This window comes from Micropterus dolomieu, linkage group LG20, assembly GCF_021292245.1.
Source record: "Micropterus dolomieu isolate WLL.071019.BEF.003 ecotype Adirondacks linkage group LG20, ASM2129224v1, whole genome shotgun sequence".
In the NCBI taxonomy this organism is placed as follows: Eukaryota; Metazoa; Chordata; class Actinopteri; order Centrarchiformes; family Centrarchidae; genus Micropterus; species Micropterus dolomieu.
Window position 1 is genome coordinate 37,153,122 of NC_060169.1, and position 22,231 is coordinate 37,175,352.

At 43.0% G+C, this 22,231-nt stretch overlaps 2 protein-coding genes across 5 annotated transcripts in view; both read right to left on the reverse strand.

Annotated features, from left to right (window-relative positions):
• Positions 1–56: 56 nt before the first annotated feature.
• On the reverse strand, positions 57–3,133 carry znf414 (zinc finger protein 414). The gene is made up of 5 exons (XM_046032647.1): positions 2,974–3,133; positions 2,664–2,774; positions 1,748–1,853; positions 1,122–1,669; positions 57–578 (listed from the first exon to the last, which is right to left on the reverse strand). The coding sequence occupies exons 1-5, from the start codon at positions 3,023–3,025 to the stop codon at positions 409–411; spliced, it is 987 nt and encodes a 328-aa protein (XP_045888603.1). The 5' UTR covers positions 3,026–3,133; the 3' UTR covers positions 57–408.
• Positions 3,134–7,043: 3,910 nt separating this feature from the next.
• The window catches only part of ankdd1a (ankyrin repeat and death domain containing 1A), a 43,453-nt gene continuing 28,265 nt past the window's right edge, over positions 7,044–22,231 (reverse strand). For 3 of the 4 annotated variants that reach the window (XM_046033533.1, XM_046033534.1, XM_046033536.1), the window contains 4 exons: positions 16,022–16,117; positions 11,795–11,996; positions 7,864–7,995; positions 7,044–7,427 (listed from right to left, as the gene is read on the reverse strand). In XM_046033533.1, the coding sequence (XP_045889489.1) occupies positions 7,330–7,427; positions 7,864–7,995; positions 11,795–11,996; positions 16,022–16,117 (528 nt within the window). In that variant the 3' untranslated portion in view covers positions 7,044–7,329. Of the gene's footprint in view, positions 7,442–7,863; positions 7,996–11,794; positions 11,997–16,021; positions 16,118–22,231 lie in introns of all 4 variants that reach the window. The other variant, XM_046033535.1, reaches the window with a different exon arrangement.

The window sequence follows — 22,231 nt, forward strand, 5'->3', positions numbered from 1 at the left end:
ATAAGATATCTGGTCACTGATCCACTTGGACAGGGGAAGACTAAAGAGAGGACAGCTAACTAGTCATTAATTTATTAAGGTATCACAAACGTTCAGGCAAGGTCACAAAATAACTATCAGACATGTCTACAGAACAAAGGTTTGTTGGACACAAAATCATTCTATACACACACTTGTCCAAATTGTCTGATATTTAATGAAAAGTCTTTGTACGTGTGCCTGGGAGCAATATGCAAAAACACATTGCTCACTCACTGCTCTGCACTTCACCCAGAGTAAAGGTGTTCCACATGAACCATCACTCAGCGTTTGGTTAAATCCCTGACAGAAACATCAACAGATGAAATCCTGAGGATGTTTGCTTCTAAAATGCATCTTGTTCAGTAAATGAGTGCTCCTGCTCCCACACTATGAGCTAGTGGCCGAGCTTCCTGTGTCTTCTGCAGGTTTGTTGCCGCTGTGTTGAGTGTTGATGTGTTGAGTCATGTCCTTACGGTTGGTTACCGTGTAGCCACACTGGATACATGTGTAGCGCCCTTTAGTGTGCTCCCAAAGGATGCGTCTGTTGCAGGCCATACCTAATGGATGAAAGGACTAATTAAAGTCTAAAAAAAGGAACTGCACATTCAAATTTCACAATGTTTCATGACCTATCAAACCAATTAAATAAGTTATTACTTGATTACTGATGATTTGTTCCCACCAAACGGACAGTAATAAGTGGGTCTGACGGAGGCTACTCTCGCATAGTCAACGCTCCTCCTTGTTTACATAGCTAGACAGAACGTACCATTTTCATTCAACGTAACATCTGACTCAAACGTGCGACCACATTGGCAGGTGCAACATATGAAAACCAAAGTTCTGCAGTATCGAACGGAACTATTGGCTGGAATTCCATAACAATAATTCAATATTCTAATATAACGGACACCAATATATCGTGCATCTCTAATCTTATGGTCTTTGTCACATGGATGCCTATACAGAGGAAATCGAATGGAGGTAGCCTGAGTTTGTGTCTGCAGCTTTGGGCACTTTGAGCACTGTGGAAGTAAACGCGTAGCCACATCTGACAGGCTGCAGCTGTGCGCTTTAGTGAGAGGAGGTGAGGAGCTCACCTTGATTCTTCTTCCAGACAGCTGAGGAACCTGGAGCAGAAGGACCCAATGCTGGAGCAGGGTGGACCGACTGAGGAGACCTGATATGGGTCTGGTGCTCACCTTGGCCCTCGGGGAGGACAGGAGCTCCTGCTGGGCCATCCAGGTTCAGAGATGGAGGCAGATCGGAGGCTTCATTGCTGAGCTGAAGCTGGGGAGCTGCCTCTGTGAGCTGTTGAGGAGCAAGCTGGGGAGGGGGGGTCAGGTCAGACAAGAACGGGGGGCCGAGGAGAGGAGGGGCAGCAGAGTCTGGCTGAGGAACATCGGCAGGGAAGGAACCGTCTGGGTTTGGGATTTGAGAGGGTAGTTGCTGGGGTGTAGACATTGAGTCCAGCCGTGGGGGGTCCTGGTCCATGGCCGTGGGGGTGATGTTTTGGTTGGTCACAGCAGCAGGCGGAGGGGGCGCCGGTTCAGTCTGCTTTGTCTTCCCCCGTGGCACTTTGGAACAAGTGTGCAGGTGAGTCAGGAGGCCTCGGTAGGATCGCAGCTTTGTGCGACAGCTCTCACACCTTCAGAAGAAAATAGCAACATTACATCTCCAAACATGTCCGCTGAGTGCACGGACAGCCAAGTAAAGAGCAACTCACAGGAAGAATATGTTGGGTTTGTGATGATGCCTCATATGCTCCATGAGTTTCTGCATGTTGGGGAAGGAACCACTGCAGCCGACCGAGGAGCAGAGCAAGACCTTTCCTGAGGAGAGGACAGACGGTGTGATGCTACAGCTTCCCTCATAACCTCCCCCCCCCTCACCTCGAACCCAAATCACACCAAAACACAACATTACAGCCAGACTGGACTTTATTTTTCACTAATAAAACTACTTCCTGAAATGTCTGAGGCTGTGCTATCTTTATGAGCTTTGCTCGAGCTCCGCGTTGACAGCTGCTGTCAGAAGTTATACCATCGGCCAATTTTACAAAGTCTTACATAACTTAATTTAATTTTGTCTATATTATGTCCGTCACATTTACGTTTAGTTTGTAGTTTGATTTTCAGACAACTTTACAGCCGGCCATGCTGTTATTCTGCGTCCCTCTCTGTACAATAACGCAGATATAATTTATTTTTAAAAGTGCAATGATTCAAATGAATAAAATCAAATCACAGCAGAGAAACTAAGTAAGGTTAAAGAGGTGGACTGCATCTGAGAGTTGTCCAGCAGAGGACACGTGCCATGGACAATTCACATCACAATGAAAGACTATCCTTTCAGTTATTAAAGAAAGCTATGTAAGTGTCCTTTAACAGGTGTTTGACAGTAAATGCACACGTAACAAAGACATACATAATAACAATGTGTGTAACTATCCTGTCAAATCCAAACCTGCCCTTTAAAACCTGTCAGGGTGCTGTAACTCTGGCTTCTGTATTCTAGGACCAGACATCAGGCTGAGCACAGCTGTCAGCTCACAGCTGGACAATGTGCCACCTTATCTGAATTGGTCCAGCCCGGTGACTGGTGAAAATGCCCACACAGGTACTTCTGAACTGGGAGCTCACCAGGAAGAGACTGAGCTGAGAGCTCGTGGTCCTTGATGTGGCTCTCCAGAGCGCCCACCTCTGCGTAGACCCGCGTGCAACCGTGCAACGGACACGGAGTTCTCTTGTTTCCTGAAATGGACAAACACAACTGTATAAAACGCCGAGCATTCAACTATTTAGCTATGTTACAGGCAACGTTAGCAGTGGTGAACATAACGTCAGTAACTTGCTAGCTGGCACATAGCTAACTGTCGGTGGCGTTAGGCGCTGTGGGTACAAACGTAGCGGACTCGGCGTCTGTCTGCAGTGTTTCAGCTAAGTAACAAACCTCCGTTTCCATTTTCAGCTGTCTGTGAGGCAGTGCTGCCCAAAGACGACATAACGGCGCAGAGGGCGAGCTCGGCAGCTATGAAGATGACAATGGCAATAGAGAATGATCAAAACGGACAACAAGAACCAGAATGCAATGCGGCTAACATGGTGCACGCATGACGCAGCGACGTTCTTTTTCTTCTTCTGTTCCTTTCCGGCAGACTAGGCATTGGTTAGTGCATTGCTGCCTCCCACCGGTGATGCGTACAGTCTACGTCCAAACTCCTGAACCAAAGTATAGTTAGTCCTTGATTAGTTCCAATGCTCTCTCTTTTTGATATGGACCATCACCCAAAAGACAATATTTAAATTCCCAACTCGGTTTACACCCATGAATGAACAGGCTCCTTTCCTCAGCATACTGACAGTGCATGATGATGTGTTTGAAGGACTGCTGTACTCCTGAGTCTCAACACTTGCCATCCCTGTGTTTCCCCACCAGAGACAGACCACTTCCCAACCCGCAATGTTCTAGCCAACATAATCTGATCCATCCGAGGCAAGATCATTGTATTCCCACGATTAATTGATGATATGTCATAAAACTTTCTCCCTCTGTTGTCTTCACTCCACTCATGCTGCCATTGTTGGGTCAGTCTTTCCTTTATGATGCTACAACACTCCAGTCTGTCAGAAGGCACCTCCACTTCCACCTTTTCTCTAACTAAACTTGCCCTAGCAGCTTCATCCACATCCTCATTCCCCTCAACCCCAACATATGCTGGAACCCACAATAAACCCACACCACACCCCCACCTCTCTAATTCAAAGACCGTCGTTAAAATCTACCCAACTAAATCTGACCTCAACTTCCTCCCCTAGAGCCATCAAGTCAGTTTTTAAGGGGATAAACATTAAAGACCATAACATTTCCAGGAGATGGCAACCAAAACACCCCGTGCAAGGCTGCATTAACAGCTGGAGGACAAGTACACTATACACTCAGGGACCCGAAAAGACACAAGTTGTCTAGGTTTGAGTTAGTTTTTTTGTAGTTTGAGTCATTGCACATCTGTAAGAAAATGTGTCCACCTGAAGTACAATATCAACAAAGACAAATCTGCATTGTGACCTCAGCACGTGTAGGGACCCTTTGGAAAAAATAGTTAGTTTTAAGAACGTATTTCAAACTGTTTAGTGCTCACATGGCATACATTCCTTAATAAAGTATATAATATATATATAATTGAATTGAATTAAAGTATATAATATATATATAATTGAACTACCACAAATGAATGCACAGAAAACTTGGGGCCAGGTTATTCCAACATATCAGGAGTATCAGGTGGTTTCTGAGAAAATCATTTGCCATGCATTCTTTACTGGATGGGAACTTGGAGGTACTACGTACCCAATGTTTAGAAGGTGGGAAACATTTGGGTCAAGAGGGGCACACCAGAAACTTTAGTCCCGTCCAGGTTAATCTGGCCATGGCCCTCTGTAATGTAATGTGCATGTGTGTGTAATTTGGAACATTGTTGACTTTAAAGCCATAATAGTTTGAGTCTCAGTCAAGCAAGAGTACAAGAGGAAGCTTGAAATTGTTCATGGCATGATGTTTCCTTCAAACTTGGAGCAACTGACCAAGCTACCTTAAATGAGTATCTTTGAGTTGTGTATCTTCAAATGCTGGAATACGATCAACAGTAGATTGTTGTTTTCAGGCTATTTCTGTTTGTTAGTGAATGTAGCTGATGGTCCAGGTTTGTAAGAGAAAATTGCAATGTGGACATTTGTTTTCAAAGCTGAGTTTTTATGGATCTAATGAACATGTACATAGTTGCTTTGAACATTTATACATAAAATATATAAAAGCACTTTGTATTAGTGCTGACAAGTTCAGTTGCTGCATTGATTTGGAAAAATCATCATCTCTATGTAATAATCACTTATTTCATAAGGAGTTAGTGGACCAGCCAGGCTTTTTAAAGGTGACTTTCTGCACAGAAAAAATGTCTTCTACTCATGCAAACACAACTTCTATTCATACCATACCTACACATATAATTTAGCTTCTTGACAACAAAACTCTAAACATGCTCATCCTGTTTTTGATAGTTGATATTTCAACAGAGAAATTCAGCATTACATTGGCATACCACAATACAGTACAGTGCTATAAAAGCATGCCATTTGTCATACAAAAAACTGGTGGTATTACTTTATTAAAGTACTTGCATGCAAATATTATTTTATACAACATTAATCTTATTTACACCTGGCATTACAATGCTATTATCTTGAGTGGCCCAAAAAAATCTGTTGGGTAGAAATACATATATAATCTCTACAGTCCTCTCAAAACACTGTGCCCCCAGTAACATAATAAAAGAATGCAGTGCTGAAGTCTGATTCCTGTTCACATTTAATATGTACGACTTTGTTAAGTGCATCATGTGTCTAGTGGATTGCTAAATATGAACAAAGCAGAAACAATAAACATATTCTAATATACACAAATACAATTCCTTAACTTTTGTTTTTATGAGCTGGGTTTTAATTCTGGTCATGCTTCCTATTTCTTGTAACATTTTACACACCTGTGAAGGGGCGCCATGTTTAACCCAGTTATCTAGAACAGAATACAGTTTCATCCTCCCAGTTATTACACATGACTTGGTTCTCTGTCAAATGAATCAAGTCAAGTGACCAAGCCAGAGGCGATGGTGAATCATCTTTCACTTTCTTTGTTGCCCCAGGCTGAATGTTGTTTCTATGAATTGAAATGTATTGATTCATGTATGCACTTGTATGTTTGAAGTACCCTCCCACCCACAAAAACGGGGTTCCCCGAAAGCCACGGTGTAATTTGAACACTGACGACAGACATAACAACTAAAAACCTGGTCAGATGTGTAAGGGAAAGTTTAGAACTAGAACTAGAAACACTAAGTGTGATGGTCATAGCGACCATGCTGGACACAAGCTTTAAAACCTTGTATCCGTTTTCCATACACATGCTGCTGGGATTTGGATCTCCATTACAACATGGCTACCTGCTTGAAGACGTATCTTGGCTGGGTGTCTTCAGCCCACTAAGGCAGTCAGATGGCTAAAGGTCATCTACCTGCCAAACACTCTGGCAAGATTTGGCTCTGTTTACTTTTGTTTTATTTTAAATAATCCTTTTCCATGTCTTCTCTTTACTGACTTTCTGAATTGTTGCTGACAATAACAACTTTTTTAATTTTCAGACAGGGCAAAAGACATGTGAACTAAAGTCTACCTACCTATCCATCTATCCATCACTGTGGCATGATGTAAATGATGGTCTCAATTATTTTTTTCCACTAGGTGTCACTGATGAACACTGTGGTAAATGAGGCTTTATGAAAAATTTGTGGAAACAATACAGTTAGCAGCAGTTATGACCGACTGATATATGATATGCTCCCCCCTATTTTTTTAGACAAGGAATACAAAAGGTGGAAACATTGTACCTTTAAAGTGAGCTGAGTTGAGTTTTCCTCTGTTAAGCCAGGTCTGCTATTTAGTTGTTGTTTTCATTTTAGTTACATGTGTACTCTGGGTTGGATTGTGTAAATAAAACGGTTTCTAGCCACTGACAATGTTTCTTGGCCAAATAAATGTGGAATACAAAAACAATTCAGTCGGCAAGGAAAAGAACTCCTTTCTCATTCTGATCTGAATACACTTTAATACAGTCCTTTCTGAGTGTGTTTTGAAACCTTACATCCCCATCCATCACTGAATGAAGCTTTAAAGAAAGAATAACTTTGACAGACATTGCAGGAGGAAGCGTTACATTACATTGGCTGTGTCATAGGAGGTAGAGCTCAGGTAACCAGAAGGTCGTGGTTCGATTCCCGGCTCAAAGTGACAGAAGCGTCGAAGTGTCTTGGGTGGCTGTGCCATTGGTGTGTGAGTGTTTGTTTAAATGTTAGTTCCTTTCTGATGAGCGGTTGGTACCTTGCATGGCAGCCTCTGCCATCAGTGTATGAATGGGTGAATGTGACATGTATTGTAAAACGCCTTGACGAGAAAGGAGCTAAAGAAGTGCAGTCCATTTACCATTTAACATTTATTATACTGAATGACAAGTAGTCATAATGTGCTAATAAAAGCCCTTTGTTTACAGGGATACAGTACAGTATGAGTAGTGTCAACAGAAAAAAAAACTTATTTTGTCATGTTTCACTAGGCATTTTCCCCACTTCTAAAAGAAAACAAATGATCTGTGAACCAAATTCAAAACAATCACAGTATATTCCCTGTGTTAATATGTAAACAGGTCATGCCATGGAAAATACAAAAGTGTTTTCATGGTCTCAGTTCTGGGCATTTACAGTTAAATATTTGGATCTGTTGTGTTGCCTTTGCAGTCTCTCACAGCGTTGATCACATTGCAGAGCACATTCTGGGAGAGCTGGTCTCTGCGTTTGCCTTCTGCCGGATACACTCTGATTAAAAACAACAAGGAGACATCATGCACCTACACATTCCAGACCCACCACCTGACAGACTATACCTTACAGGAAATGGACAAGCACAAAACAGGCCAGTCTTTCGCGTTCCCTCGCAATAATTTTTATTTTATTCCTCAAAACCACCTTCACACATCAGATTTGACAACTGCGTCATCAATACATCACAAGAGTTCAGGAATACAGTAACTTTTATACAACGCAGCAGCAGTTGATCAGGGATCTGTTTTAACCACAATTACATAATCAGCTCAATGGATCAGAGGGAATCCTGAAACGTATTGCGAGAGAGCGCAAAAGTATGCAACAAAATAAATTCCCTATGTAACCTTGCGGAGCTCCATATAGCACTGATAGACAGTTACACAAGAATACAAACAATAATTTGATGGGCTCACCTGCCAAGTCTGTCCGTGAGATTTCCACCAGCCCCTCGTAGAGGCCTTTGATCGGGTTCTCCCCCGCCACCACGACTCCATGAAGCCAGATTAACAGCATTCGGTGACCATGCTCCTTGAAGCTTTTCGTACCTAGAGGCGTAATTCAGAATTATAATATACTGTATACCAATATCAATCTAAAGTCCAAGTTAAGATGAGCGTAGGAGTCACTAGTAGTAGAAGTCACTAGATCAGCCACAAGGACAAGAACCCAACAACCGCCACAGAGTTTGCTGGACGACATGATTTCAAATTTATCAGAATTGGCATGGACATGGTATAATCCATCCATCCATCCATCTTCATCCGCTTATCCAGGGTTGGGTAGCGGGGGCAGCAGCTCCAGCAGGGGATCCCAAACTTCTCTTTCCCGAGCCACATTAATGAACTGGCTCTGACTGGGTGCGTTCCCAGGCCAGTGTGGAGATATAATCTCTCCACCTAGTCCTGGGTCTTGCCCGAGGCCTCCTCCCAGCTGGACGTGCCTGGAACACCTCCCTAGGGAGGCGTCCAGGAGGCATCCTTACCAGATGCCCAAACCACCTCAACTGGCTCCTTTCAACGCAAAGGGGCAACGGCTCTACTCTGAGCTCCTCGCGGATGGCCGAGCTTCTCACCCTATCTCTAAGGGAGACACCAGCCACCCACCTGAGGAAACCCATTTCGGTCGCTTGTACCCGCGATCTCGTTCTTTCATGTCAGGTCATGACCCAGCTTTCATGACCATAGGTGAGGGTAGGAACGAAAATTGACCGGTAAATTTTCGTCACAACGTTGCGGTAAAGCGAGTGCAATACCGCCCCCGCTGCTCCGATTCTCTGGCCAATCTCCTGCTCCAATCTCCCCTCACTCGTGAACAAGACCCCGAGGTACTTGAACTCCTTCACTTGGGATAAGGACTCATTCCCTACCTGGAGTTGGCACTCCTGCTGAGAACCATGGCCACAGATTTAGAGGTGCTAATCCTCATCCCAACCGCTTCGCACTCGGCTGCGAACCGATCCACCGATGATGCCATCAGGACCACATCATCCGCAAAAAGCAGTGACGAGATCCCAAGCTCACCGAACCGCAACCCCTCCTCGCGTCGACTACGCCTCGATATCCTGTCCATGAATATCACAAACAGGATTGGTGACAAAGCGCAGCCCTAGCGAAGGCCAACCTTCACCTGGAAAGAGTCCGACTTACTGCCAAGTACTCGGACACAGCTCTCGCTTTGGATGTACAGGGTTTTGGATAGCCCTGAGAAGGGCCCCCCTTACCCCATACTCCCACAGCACCTCCCACAGTATCTCCCGGGGGACCCGGTCATACGCCTTCTCCAGATCTACAAAGCACATGTAGACTGGATGGGCATACTCCCAAGCCCACTCCAGGATCTTTGTGAGAGTAAAGAGCTGGTCAGTTGTTCCACGACTGGGACGAAAACCGCATTGTTCCTCTTCGATTGGCACAGGGGAACCACCACCCCAGTCTGCCACTCCTTGGGCACTGTACCCGACTTCCACGCAATGTTAAAGAGACGTGTCATCCAAGACAGCCCCTCCACACCCGAAGCTTTTAGCATTTCTGGGTGGATCTCATCAATCCCTGGGGCTTTGCCACTGTGGAGTTGTTTGACTACCTCAGTGACTTCCTCCAGGGAAATTGACGAGAAACCCCCATCAGCCTCCAGCTCTGCCTCTACTAGAGAGGGCGTGTCAGTCGGATTTAGGAGTTCCTCAAAGCATTCCTTCCACCGCCCAATTACCCCCCCAGTTGAGGTCAACAGGGTCCCATCCTTAATTTACACAGCTTGGACGGTTCCCCGCTTCCCCCTCCTGAGATGGCGGACAGTTCTCCAGAAGCACTTTGGTGCCGACCGAAAGTCCTTCTCCATGTCTTCTCCGAACTTCTCCCACACCCGCTGCTTTGCATCTGACACAGCAGATGTTGCAGCCCTTCGGGCCCGTCGGTACCTTGCATCCGCCTCCGGAGTCCTCCGAGACAACAAATCCCGGAAGGCCTCCTCCTTTAGTTGGACGGCTTCCCTGACCACCGGTGTCCACCACGGTGTTTGAGGGTTACCATCCTTTGAGGCACCTAAGACCTTGAGACCACAGCCTCCCACTGCGGTTGAGTTGAAGATCTCACGGACAGGGGCCTCCTCCAGAAATCAGATGAAACAATTACAAAATCGATCGTCGATCTTTGGCCTAGGGTGCTCTGGTACCACATACACTTATGAGCATCCTTATTTTTGAACATATAGACAATCCATGACTAGCACAGAAGTCTAATAACAAACACCCACTCGGGTTCAGATCAGGGAGGCCGTTCCTCCCGATCTCCATCATTGCCCACATGCGCGTTGAAGTCTCCCAGCAGAAATATGGAGTCCCCTACTGGAGCCCCATACAGAACTCCATTCAGGATCTCCAAGAAGGCCGAACACTCTGAACTGCTGTTTGGTGCATAAGCACAAACAACAGTCAGAGTTTTCCCCCCCGCTACCCGAAGGCGTAGGGAGGCGACCCTCTCGTTCACCGGAGTAAAGGTCAACGTAGCGGCGCTCAGCCGGGGACTTGTGAGTATCCCCACACCCGCCTGGCGCTTCATACCTCGAGCAACTCCAGAGAAGAATAGGATCCATCCCCTATCAAGGAGTACGGTTCCAGAACCGAGACTGTGCATGGAGGTCAGTCCCACCAGATCTAACTGGTACGCTCCATCTCCCGCACAAGTTCCGGCTCCTTCCCCAACAGAGAGGTGACGTTCCACGTCCCCAGAGCCAGCCTCTCCCGCCGGGGTCTGGTCCGTCGAGGCCCCTGACATTCACTGCCACCCATGTGGCACCCATGTTCCGATGGATTGTGGGTCCAAAGGATGGAGAGGGCACTGCCACGTTGCTTTTTCGGACTATGACCGGCCGGGCTCCGTGGCAAACCTGGCCACCAGGCGCTTGCCAGTGAGCCCTCCCTCTGGACCTGGCTCCAGACGGGGGCCCCGGGCATCCTCTGGGCAGGGTCTCTCCTCCTCTTCCTTGTTGTTTAATCAGGCGTCCTTATGAACCATTCTCAGTCTGGCCCCTCACCTGGAACCACTTTGCCTTGGGAGACCCTACCAGGAGCACTAGACTCCAGACAACACAGCCTCCAGGCTCACCGGGGCACGCAAACCTCTCCACTACGATAAGGTGATGATTCCTGGACATGGTATAAATCATATAGAAAGTTCTAGACTTGGGGGAAATATGCCTATTTTTTTTTTTTTTACAAGAATGAAGCTAGTGCCATGAGTCGATTTGTTTTGTTGAGCTAACCATAAAAACTGGAAGAAGAGGGAAGACAGCTAGCCTGTCTCTCACCAGAGCTCAAACACGTTCACACCAACAGCTTTAAAGCTAACTCATTTCTGGCTTTGGCTAGGCCCAGGCTAGCTGTTTCCCATGCTATCAGTTTTTGTGCTAAGCTAAGATACTTGATCACTGGCTACAGCTCCAGGATTATTGGTGCGTTCCATTTGACATGGGAAGCCGGAATTTCCGAGTTCAAAGTCGGAAATTTCAAAGGGAACACCCCCTTAAATCGGATTTCAAACTTGGAAAGTCGGGAGAACCGCACTGCCCCAAGTTTGTGATCCAAGATGGCTGCTGTGAGTATTAACAGTTAGTGAAAGAGTGAAAGATGTAGTTTATACTGTTTATTAGCACTTCTGTGTATTTGTGTCTCATATAAATTTTTGTACACAAAGTGCTGTCCAACTGTGGACGTGTTGCTACAGTGTAGTATGAGTAAATACCGCACAATGCATTTGTTTTTTATCAACCGGCGGAGGTGTGCAAAAGCAGTAGTTTATACAGTCTGTGTAATTTGTACTTTATTTTCCAGAGGTCAGCATAACTCACCTGTCCATTGTTGTTCTATAGCTCGTATATGTGCATCGCTGAAGTCCCAGTGTTGTGCCAGAATCTTCCATTCCCCGCGACAGAGGTGCTTGGTGGCAAGGCTCCACAGGACAGAGCGGAGGTGCTGCGTCTCTGCCTGGTGGTCCTGTTTGAAGCTCAGAGGCCTCCCCACCAAGGAGTCCTGCTCACTGCCCAGGTGATCCTGAAGTCAACAGGGGAAGCAGTTCTTCATACATAGTGTACATATAGATATTCATGCTGTATACTGTGGAAAGCATCTGAACGTAACATAAAACCTTAAAAATAATGTTTTTAAAATAAATTATAAAATACTATTACAACCAGCAAAGCTCACTCTTACACACTGCAGATGTCCAGTGAGTAAGGGTGTTGTTATTAGATGCAAATAAAGTCAAGGGTGAGTAAACAGTGTCAGCAACCCGAAGGCAACAACAAAGCCACATGACTGTGGCTGCTTTGGCAAAGAATAAATGGCAGCAGGGGCGTTTTTAGGATCTTGAAACATTGGGGGCTTAGCCCAGCCCATAAAACTTCATGTCTACACATAATAATTGATTCCCCCACTCCCCCCACCCCAAAGTTAAGTCTGTAAAGCATTAAAGCAACAGTAAAATTGTGAGTGTTAAACACTTAATTTCCTTCATTATGGTGTATGGTGTATTTCTGCCTTTTCTGCATCAATTTATTGTGGAAATTATTTATGTAAGGGACACACAAAATTCAGGTAGCAGCAGGTGGCTGAATCTTTGTGATCCGGTTTCACTGGTTGCTTTTAAATGACTTGAAGGCTGGCAATTCTGCCTTCAGTGTTATGACTGATGTTTGATCGTCCTTGTTGCTGATAGATATTTTATGACCTTGTAACTGATTTATTCCCATCTTAAATGTGCAATTGTACGACTGGCTGCCTTGGCCAGGACACTCTTGGAAAAAGAGTTTTTTTCTGGTTTAATAAAGGTATAATAAAACAATTTAAAATCTAAAACTGTAACAGAATATAATGCAGAGCAGCTATCAGGCATTCTGGGTTGCTTTCAGAAATGTTTCTCCTGTAGATCAACTTTTAATATCATCACTGCTGAAACAACACACACACAGGCGTGACAGATTGAGTTAACCTCTTTAAATGTGCATGTGGCACCTTTTTACGTCATCAATAATAAAATAAATAATTTTAATTCAGTTATAAACTCCTGGACTTTAATAGCTCCTGTGTTTCAGCAGGTTTTCTTCTCATGTTCAAAGTTCTGCACATTCAGAATCTAACTGGGTTCTCTGACGTTTCCAGGATAAATCATCATAAACTTTGCAATCAATCCGCGGTCCACCTGCGTGCCGCACCATGTAGAAGGGATCCATACCACGGATTCTGCAACCCCTTCAACTACTATCCATGATAGTGTGGGGATTTAATTCTTGCATGTTTTGTGTTCACATGAGAAAAGGTCAAGATAGGCTATCAGAGTAAAAATGGACTGTCTAGACTAGGCAACTTGATGAGTATATTCTTTAAGTTTCCCATTAAAATATTCCTTCAAATGCAGTTTAGAAGCTGATTATCTGTAATTCAGCTATTTCTACAATTCTATTTCTACAATTATTTTCCTTTTTAAATCTCCATGAAGGTGTTTATAAGATCACTTTAAAATATCACTTTTGCTGCCCAGCCAACTTTTGTTACCTGTTCCTTTTATTATGGAGATGGCCAACCAAACCTGCAGTAGCACAGGCTGCCAATACAATGTGATTATTCCTGAAGCATCTAAATAATCTTCACAACGCAGATAATTATTGTGGCAGTAATACAAAAGCAGCTCGTTGTTGAAGCAGGTAAACCTACATACAGAGGACGCTGTGCCTCATGCGTAAAAACATGACAGAACTATTTTATCCACCATATTCTCTCTCTCTCTCTCTCTCTCTCTCTTTCTCTGTGCATCTCAAAAATAAATAACAGCTGGTAGCTGCTGAGTAAAAGATTAGTTTCCCCAGCGACATTCTGTTTATGGACTCACCGTCTGACATCGCTATAAAACAAATAGTAACAGATGTGTATTAAAGAAAAGTAACAGGCTTATGTCCAAAGTCAACAACAGGACACTTTTAATATATCTCAATCAATGCAGTGATCGTCTGACATAGATTTTACAGTGTGTAGGCTAGTCTTCATTTGCTCTGCAGAGCCTAAAGACGCTTTTAATGCGCCGTTAATGGAAAGTGAAAGTATCTTTCAGATTCTGTGACCCAAATGGGAAGTTAAGCGCCAGAGGCTTTGTTGACGATGTGAAGCGGTTGCAGTTTGGTTGGGTTTAGGCACCGAAAGTACTTGGTTGGGTTTAGGCAGCAAAAGCACTTGGTTATGGTTAGGAAAACATCGTCTGAAAATATATTTGCCTGATTTTCTAAATGTTTGCATCTGCCCAGCTCCGTGACTGTGACAAGTGCCCGACCAGCGCTTTACTGCGTAACTGCACATACACAGCCTGGATGAGCTCATTTCGGTTAATGAAGCAAAATGCAGATTACAGACTGATTAAGTTATAAAAGGTATGAATGGAAAATGTAGTGAAATTAAGAGTAGGCCTACATTAGATGTACCCACCCCTGCTGCAGACATCATCACTGCTGCCTTCAGCTAGAAGTAACAGCAGCACAAATGCTGCTGCACCGGCCTCGAGCAACTTTTTTTTCCCTCCCTCAACATTTCTATCAGCTACATTTTGTCCGCGACTGATGTGGAGTGTGTGAGTGAGTGAGTGATTGACTGGTCTCTTAGTAAACCGCCTCCTATATGAGCCAGCTCCGAAATCGCCTGAGCCAGAAAGGCAATGCCAAATAAAACTTTACATTAGGAAAGAGGGGGGGACAAAACATAGATTTTGATATGAAATATGTATAATGCCTCCTCTGCCTATCAGGTGATTAACCTCACCACAAATCCACACACATTAATTTCAGCGCCTCTGATAAAGTGCAGCTCACAGCTATAGCCCCGGATGCCCAGGGCTAACGACGCTGCTGGTTGGCAGTAAAGTTAACAGAGGAATCCTACAGCAGGAAATAATCCATTTAGTGATGATTTAAGCTACAGCTAACAGTACAGCATGCATAGGTATCAAATCTCATATCACTGCCAGTTCATAATTCATTTAGAAAAACTCATCTAGCGTTACTCCACAACATGTATTAGTGGACTTCAAAAAACAACAAGAAGGAAGTTAATTGTCATGTTTATCTTTATAAATAAACAATAATAATGTTATTAAATGAATCAGAACAAGTACACAGTGTGTCACAGATGTGAAGCAACAAACATTCTTGCATATGAAAAATGGCACAACAGTTCCCACTCCCTCTTCCTAGAGATGGACGCATTAACTGTGAGGGATAAAATTCTCATAAACATTGTCTTTAACTGCTGTCATTTTCTCGGGAGTAGAGATGGGTATTGTTCATTTTATAATTTTCTGCTACTCTAATCAATATCAGTTCTTTTTCTTTACAAAACTGTTGTTTTAAAAAATATATTATTTTTAAAGAAGTATATATTCAGAACATGATAAGAATTGAATGACTTAAAAATAGCTAAATTTTTCTAGAGCAGCAACAGTTAATTCACTATTTATATTTATTTATTTATTAATGATTAATTATTATTATAATTATTATCAATTATTATATAAAGTCAATAATCTATCATTGGAAACAAATCTAAAATGTCAATAAAATAAATCATATTGCTGACATCAAAATAGTGAGTGAGGTTTAGAAAGAATGAAGAACTCAGTCAGTATCCTCCTCCAGCCTTTGCTTTGTCTCAGCCAGCAGCTCAGTTTATAAGAATTTTAAGGTTTGTGGCAAAGCTAAACAGTTAGACTACATACAGACAGCTTTACTTGATCGACATGGCACTTTACTTGCGCCGGGCAATTATTGTTGGGTCCTGCTAACTGAACAGAGTGTTGCACATTTCTCCATTTTTCATTTGGAACTTAGGATTTGTTCAGCCGTTGACTGATTACTGACCTGTTAATCACACATCAAAAGCCACTCCTTAGAGCAGTGTTCCATATAAGATAACTAAATAAACCAAACATCGTCATTGTCAAACAACATCGTTCTTAGAGGAGAATGTTTTTGTGTTATTGTATTTAATAAAGTTATTCCATTGGACCGCTGGGCCAGGTGCAATGAGGATGAACTCACCTTCTCCCATTTATAAAAACGGTCAGCTTTGATGATCATGTCGACCAGGATGACATGGTTTCCTCTTGCTGCCACCTCCAGACATGTTTTCCCCTGCTGTGTATATCATTGAGTCAGAAAAACACAGTGAATAGGAAGTACATAACAAGAAGTTTGTTACAGTCACATTTCCTGATATTATGAGGTAAATATCACATCTGACTAGAACAAGAGAAGTGACAAACAAAACAAAGACCAATCATGTAATACAGCGGTTCAACTTGCCATAAATCCCACAATGTACCCAAAATTTACATTTACGATTGAAGGTAGTTAAATTGAGATTAGATGGGTTTTCCCTCCACTGCTCTTCCAGCTGTTCACAACACCACATGTTGTTTTTTCCCGTAATTTAAGTCAAAAAGTGAAACTTTCATTTATTCTAGATTCATTAAACATAAAGTGAGATATTTCAGGTCTTTCTTTGTTTAAATCTTCATGAGTACGACTTACAGCTCACCAAAATCAAAAATCCATATCTCATCCATATTAAAATAAATGTAAAATGCAGAAATGTCAACCTTCTGAGGCGTTAAAGTTCTGAAAAATGTTCCTTAATGCACTCAGAACTTTTGCACGAAGTCCTGCACCAGTGCAGCGTGGCATGGAGACAACCAGCCTGTGGCTCTGCTGAGGTGTTATGAAGCCCAGGTTGCTTTGATGGCGGCCTTCAGCTCGTCTGTATTGTTAGTCTGGTGTCTCTCATTTTCCTCTTGACGATACCTCAGATTCTCTGTGGGGTTCAGGTCAGACGAGTTGGCTGGTCAATCAAGGACAGTAACACCATGGTCAGCAAACCAGTTACTTACTGTTACGGCTCTGTGTGCAACAACAAATTCAAATCTCCTGGTAGAGGCTGCATTGACTCTGGACTTACTAAAACACAGTGGACCAGCACCAGCAGATGACATGGCACCCCAGATCATCACTGACTGTGGAAACTTCACTCTGACTTCTGTGTCTCTCCACTCGTCTTCCAGACTCTGGGACCCGGATTTCCAAATGAAATGCAGAATTTACTTTCATCTGAAAAGAAGACTGTTGTCCACTTAGCAACGGTCCAGTTCTGTTTCTCCTTAGTCCTGGTAAGACGCTTCATGCTGTCTCTTTTTGATTTCCATGACCTCTAAGCCGTAATCATCAAGTTTGAAACAAAAAAGGCCCGAAATATTTTTCTTTATATGGAATGAATCTAAAATATACGTATGAAAGTTTAATTTTTGAAATAAATTACAGGAAAAAATAACTTTTTCATGATATTCTAATTTTCTGAGATTCACCTGTATATTAAATATTTAAACTAGTAGTAGTTAACTCCTGTGCCCTTGACTAGCCAAGTCAAATGCTGCCTACATGTTCAATAATATTAAAATGTTTCATAATATTTTGACATGGAAAGCCATTCTGCTGCATAATGAGTACATTTTCTTTTGATACTTAAAATATAATAGTATATTGCATTTCTGTCAATATATCCTCAGAAATAATACACACTGAACCTTTAACTGTTGATATTGCTTGCCTTTAATATCCAGTAGTATAAATGGAAGTTAAGATAATTTTTTCATGTAAATAGTGCTGCCTGCGAAAGAGAGCGAGAGCAGCAGAACGTGACGGTGAAAGTTAGCGGAGGAAAATATTTAAGTTACTTAACGTTAGTAAGTTGTCAGTCTGGCAGACATGTGCAGTGTAGGCCACAGTGTGTCCATTAAGTCTGTTGTTTCCGCAACTGCTGGAAAAGTAAAGGCGGTTAGCGCTAGCTAACAGATCCCCGGTCTGTAAAGCAGTGTAACGTTAGCTAAATTAGTAACGGAGTAATGTTAATTAGTTGCATGTCATTACTACCTAACTTGTTGAGGAATTAGAACAGCAGGTTGAAGCTAAACTGGTGTCCTGTACACATACTGTACATCCTGATAGTTAAGTTAAATTATATTTCAGTGTCCAGAGGAGTCGGACAACTGGTTGTTAAAGGATGGACGCTGGTGACCACGGAGGAGCTGAGGCTACTAGAGTAAATCAGGGATGAAAACTAGTCCTTTTAAGCAATTGAGGAGACATTTCTTTTGGATTTTAATGTGTAAACGAAATGCTTAGTAATTATAAAAAAGATGGATCGCTGCCCTCTGAATTGTAATCAAATCGAATCGTGAGGTGCCAAGAGATTCTCATTCCTACTGCCCAAACAGTATTCCCATTCAATTACTTTAAAATGTCTTTTAATAGGCTACGTTTTGTGAAGTGGTTGTCTTTAATCGTCCACTGCATCTGTTAGGGCCTGTCCATAGGCTCGCCATTCATCTGTGACAACATCTGAGCCTCTTCTTACATGATGTTGGTTGGCAACAGGTCTTCTCTTGAGCGATCTCTCACCACCCTGACAATGGGTGTCCTTGATGTAATTATGTTGTGTTTTTGTGCTAAACTGCAAAATGTTCAAAATTCAAACAGATTGTTCATAAAGTGAAGAAACATAAATAAAAGTTGTTTTCCTGTGCAAAATGTGTGTCACTTTACTTAAAGCAAACAAAGACATGCTATATAACTTTAAACATTACTATAAGCTATTATTCTATTTTATATCACTAATTCTAAATGGTGACTAAACTGTATTTATAACAAGGTGTTATAATAATGTGTTATGGAACATGGTCGGAGATTCTTGCCGCACATTGATATAAACTGGTATTACTATTACTTATAAAACATTAATTGAAAAGGTCATAATACGTTATGAACTTTGCTATAGCGCCTAATGCATGTTTGTAAGTGATTATAACAACTGTTATGTCTTATGGACGCATTATGGCAGGCGAGAGAGAGGGAGAGAAAAGGGTCTTCAAAAAGCCTCAGTTTAGCTGGAAAGACAGTGTAAATTGAATAAATAGAGACTGCAGCTCTGCAGCTTCTCCAGGTTAAAGCGGAGCTACGGTGTGTCACTTGAAGCAGGACTGTGAACCTAAACTGGTGCAACAGCTGGAGGGAGAGAAACTGTACCGGTGGCAGGAGCTGAAGCGGGTTGTGGCTGTCATATAGTTTTTAAGTGAAAGAGTGCTGCCTTTACATGGCAAATCCTGTCGAGCCCAGCCAATATGGGGTTTTGGGGACCAATGCCTTTATTAAAGTGAAAAAGAGCCTATTTATAAGCTGATAGTTTGATTTTGAAAATGATTTGGATAGTAGACCTGTTTCCTGTATAAACTACTGACTACAACTTAGAACAGGCTGATATTGAAAGCTGTTCTGTATGTGGGCTATATTTCCTTATGTTTAAAAAAATCCTTAAGTTGATGATACACTGGGCAACTTTTTGAGCAGTGTTGCTGGGCAATGTTGCTAGTAGCAAGTCCGACTATCTTTTGAACAGATAGTGGCGGTGCGGGGCGGGTGGTGGTGGGGAGGGGATTATAGTAGTAATCTTTACTCAGTACCACTGACGACAACGTTTTGTCGAGGAGATTGCTCTAAAAGTTGCTCTGTATATCATCAGCTTTAAATTACAGTCTCAGCTACTGAACATGAAAACAACTGCACATGACAGAACGTGATAGCAAGCGAGATTAGCATATTCAAATCTAGTTTATTCTTTTACTCTTTAATTGTATACAGAGCCACAAGAAACATTTCTGAACCTCTGCGTGACTGTCTACATCTTTGAGATTTCACACCGTTGCACATTTGAAAGAGGAGCTAGATAACTTTGTTTGGCAGGAAGCTGTGTTAGGTTCAGCTCGTGTTTATTTAGGCTATATGTACCTTCTGGTTTGGACTGTACGGACATGCAGCTCATAGATATATTTAGAATAAGTTAAACGCTATAATTTAACCACTCATTGAAATTAGCGCTGATAAACATGACATTAGCTTTGTGGCTAATCTAATTTAGCAATGGGCAGCGTTAGCTCTGTGAGTGATGTTAGAGAATATTTAAGTAAGTCTCTCTAAGTCTCTCTAAGACTCTTTGCTAGAACTGCCACACTGTTTCAGAAATTACAATCACATTTGTCAGCAGCGTAGCCTCCACCACTCATTTACTGTAACATTAAACATAGTACTGTCGCTGAAAATTAGAATATTGTGAAAAGGTTCAATATTGAAGAAACCTGGTGCCACACTCTAATCAGTTAATTATGTCTATGAAGATTCTCAGTCATCCAGGTCATAGTTATCCAACGAAGGTTAAAATCAAGGGTAACTGGACTTGGTTGAAGATACTGGAAGACGTTTCGTCCCTCATCCAAAGGACTTCTTCAGTTCTGACTGACTGGCAGGGAAACTCAGCTATTTAACCTCAGTGGGGTCGTTATCCCGGGTTATCGATACCGCTGGTTCGTTAGTGAAAGGACAATAACCCCACAACACTTGAAACAGACAACAGATGGGTGAAAAACTTGTCAGATAGGCAACTCACCCAACCAGAAAAATACGTTCTGGCCAAAGGATTAAACTTCGCCATTACACCACAGCAACTACCTATAGTAGACCTCATCACAGCCACAGAATCGGCCATTAGGAAAAGCAAATTAACAGAAACAGAAGCGGAACAGCTCAGACTAAAGGTATCTGCAGCCCTTTCTAATGCGAAGGCCCCCCCTTCCAACCTCACCATCCAAGAAAGGAAGGCTGTGACATCTCTAAGCAAGGATCAAAACATCCCTATCCTACCTGCTGAGAAAGGAAGATGCACGGTAGTACTTAACACAGCTGACTACCAGAACAAAGTCAACACACTACTAATGGACACAAACACGTATGAGACACTGAGACGAGACCCAACCAGCGGATACAAGAAAAAGGCCATAGAATGTCTACAACAGCTACAGAAGGACAACACCATCACCCGTGAACAATATTACCATCTGTATCCTGGAGAAGCCATTTCATGCATTTATGGACTACCCAAGATACACCAAGAAGGAGCCCCACTCAGGCCGATTATCAGCAGCATTAACTCGGTCACCTACAACATTGCCAAACACATTTCTACCATCTTAGCTCCTTTGGTGGGAAACACGCCTCACCACGTCCAAAACTCTATTGACTTTGTAAACAAAGTTCGAGTACTAAAACTGGATCCAGATGAAACCATGGTATCCTATGACGTGACTTCTTTGTTCACCTGCATCCCCACCATAGAGGCAGTAGAAACCATTAGGAAACGGCTAACACAGGACAACACCCTGGACAACAGAACTAGCCTCAGCCCTGACCAAATCTGCAAATTACTCGACCTCTGTCTAAACACCACCTACTTCCAGTACAACGGTGGATTCTACAGACAGAAGCATGGCTGTGCCATGGGCTCACCGGTATCCCCGATTGTGGCAAACATCTACATGGAAGAAGTGGAGAATAAAGCCCTCAACTCCTTCTGAGGAACAGCACCGAGCCACTGGTACAGATATGTGGACGACACCTGGGTCAAAATTAAAAGCCAGGAAGTGCAAGCCTTCACAGAACACATCAACTCTGTGGACAGTAACATTTCAAGTTCAAGTTCACACAACAATTTGGCCTTCCTGGACTGCGCTGTACACATTGAACAGGACAGGAGCCTGCAGATTGGTGTTTACAGAAAACCCACACACACAGACCAATACCTACTGTTCGATTCCCACCACCCACTGGAGCACAAGCTAGGGGTCATGAGAACACTACACCACAGAGCAGAAAACATACCAACAAGCGCCCAAGCCAGAGAGAAGGAACAGAACCACCTGAAGGGGGCACTTACAGCCTGTGGATACCCTAAATGGACCTTTGTGAAAACAGCCACAAGATCCAAGAAGAACAAAACTACAGGGGAGGAAAAGAAGGTCAAACGCAACAACAGTGTGATTCTGTACGTGTCTGGAGTATCAGAGAAACTCAGGAGGATTTTCAACAAACATAACATCCCTGTGTTTTTTAAACCCAAGAACACACTAAGACAGATGCTGGTCCACCCCAAAGACCGCACACCCAAACAAAAGAAAAGCAATCTAGTGTATGCGGTCCAATGCAGTGAGGAATGCACAGACCTGGTATATTGGGGAGACTAAACAACCACTACACAAACGCATGGCTCAACACAGAAGGGCCAACTCCTCAGGTCAAGACTCTGCCGTCTACTTACATCTGAAGGACAGAGGACACTAGTTTGAGGACCACCAGGTGCACATTTTAGACAGA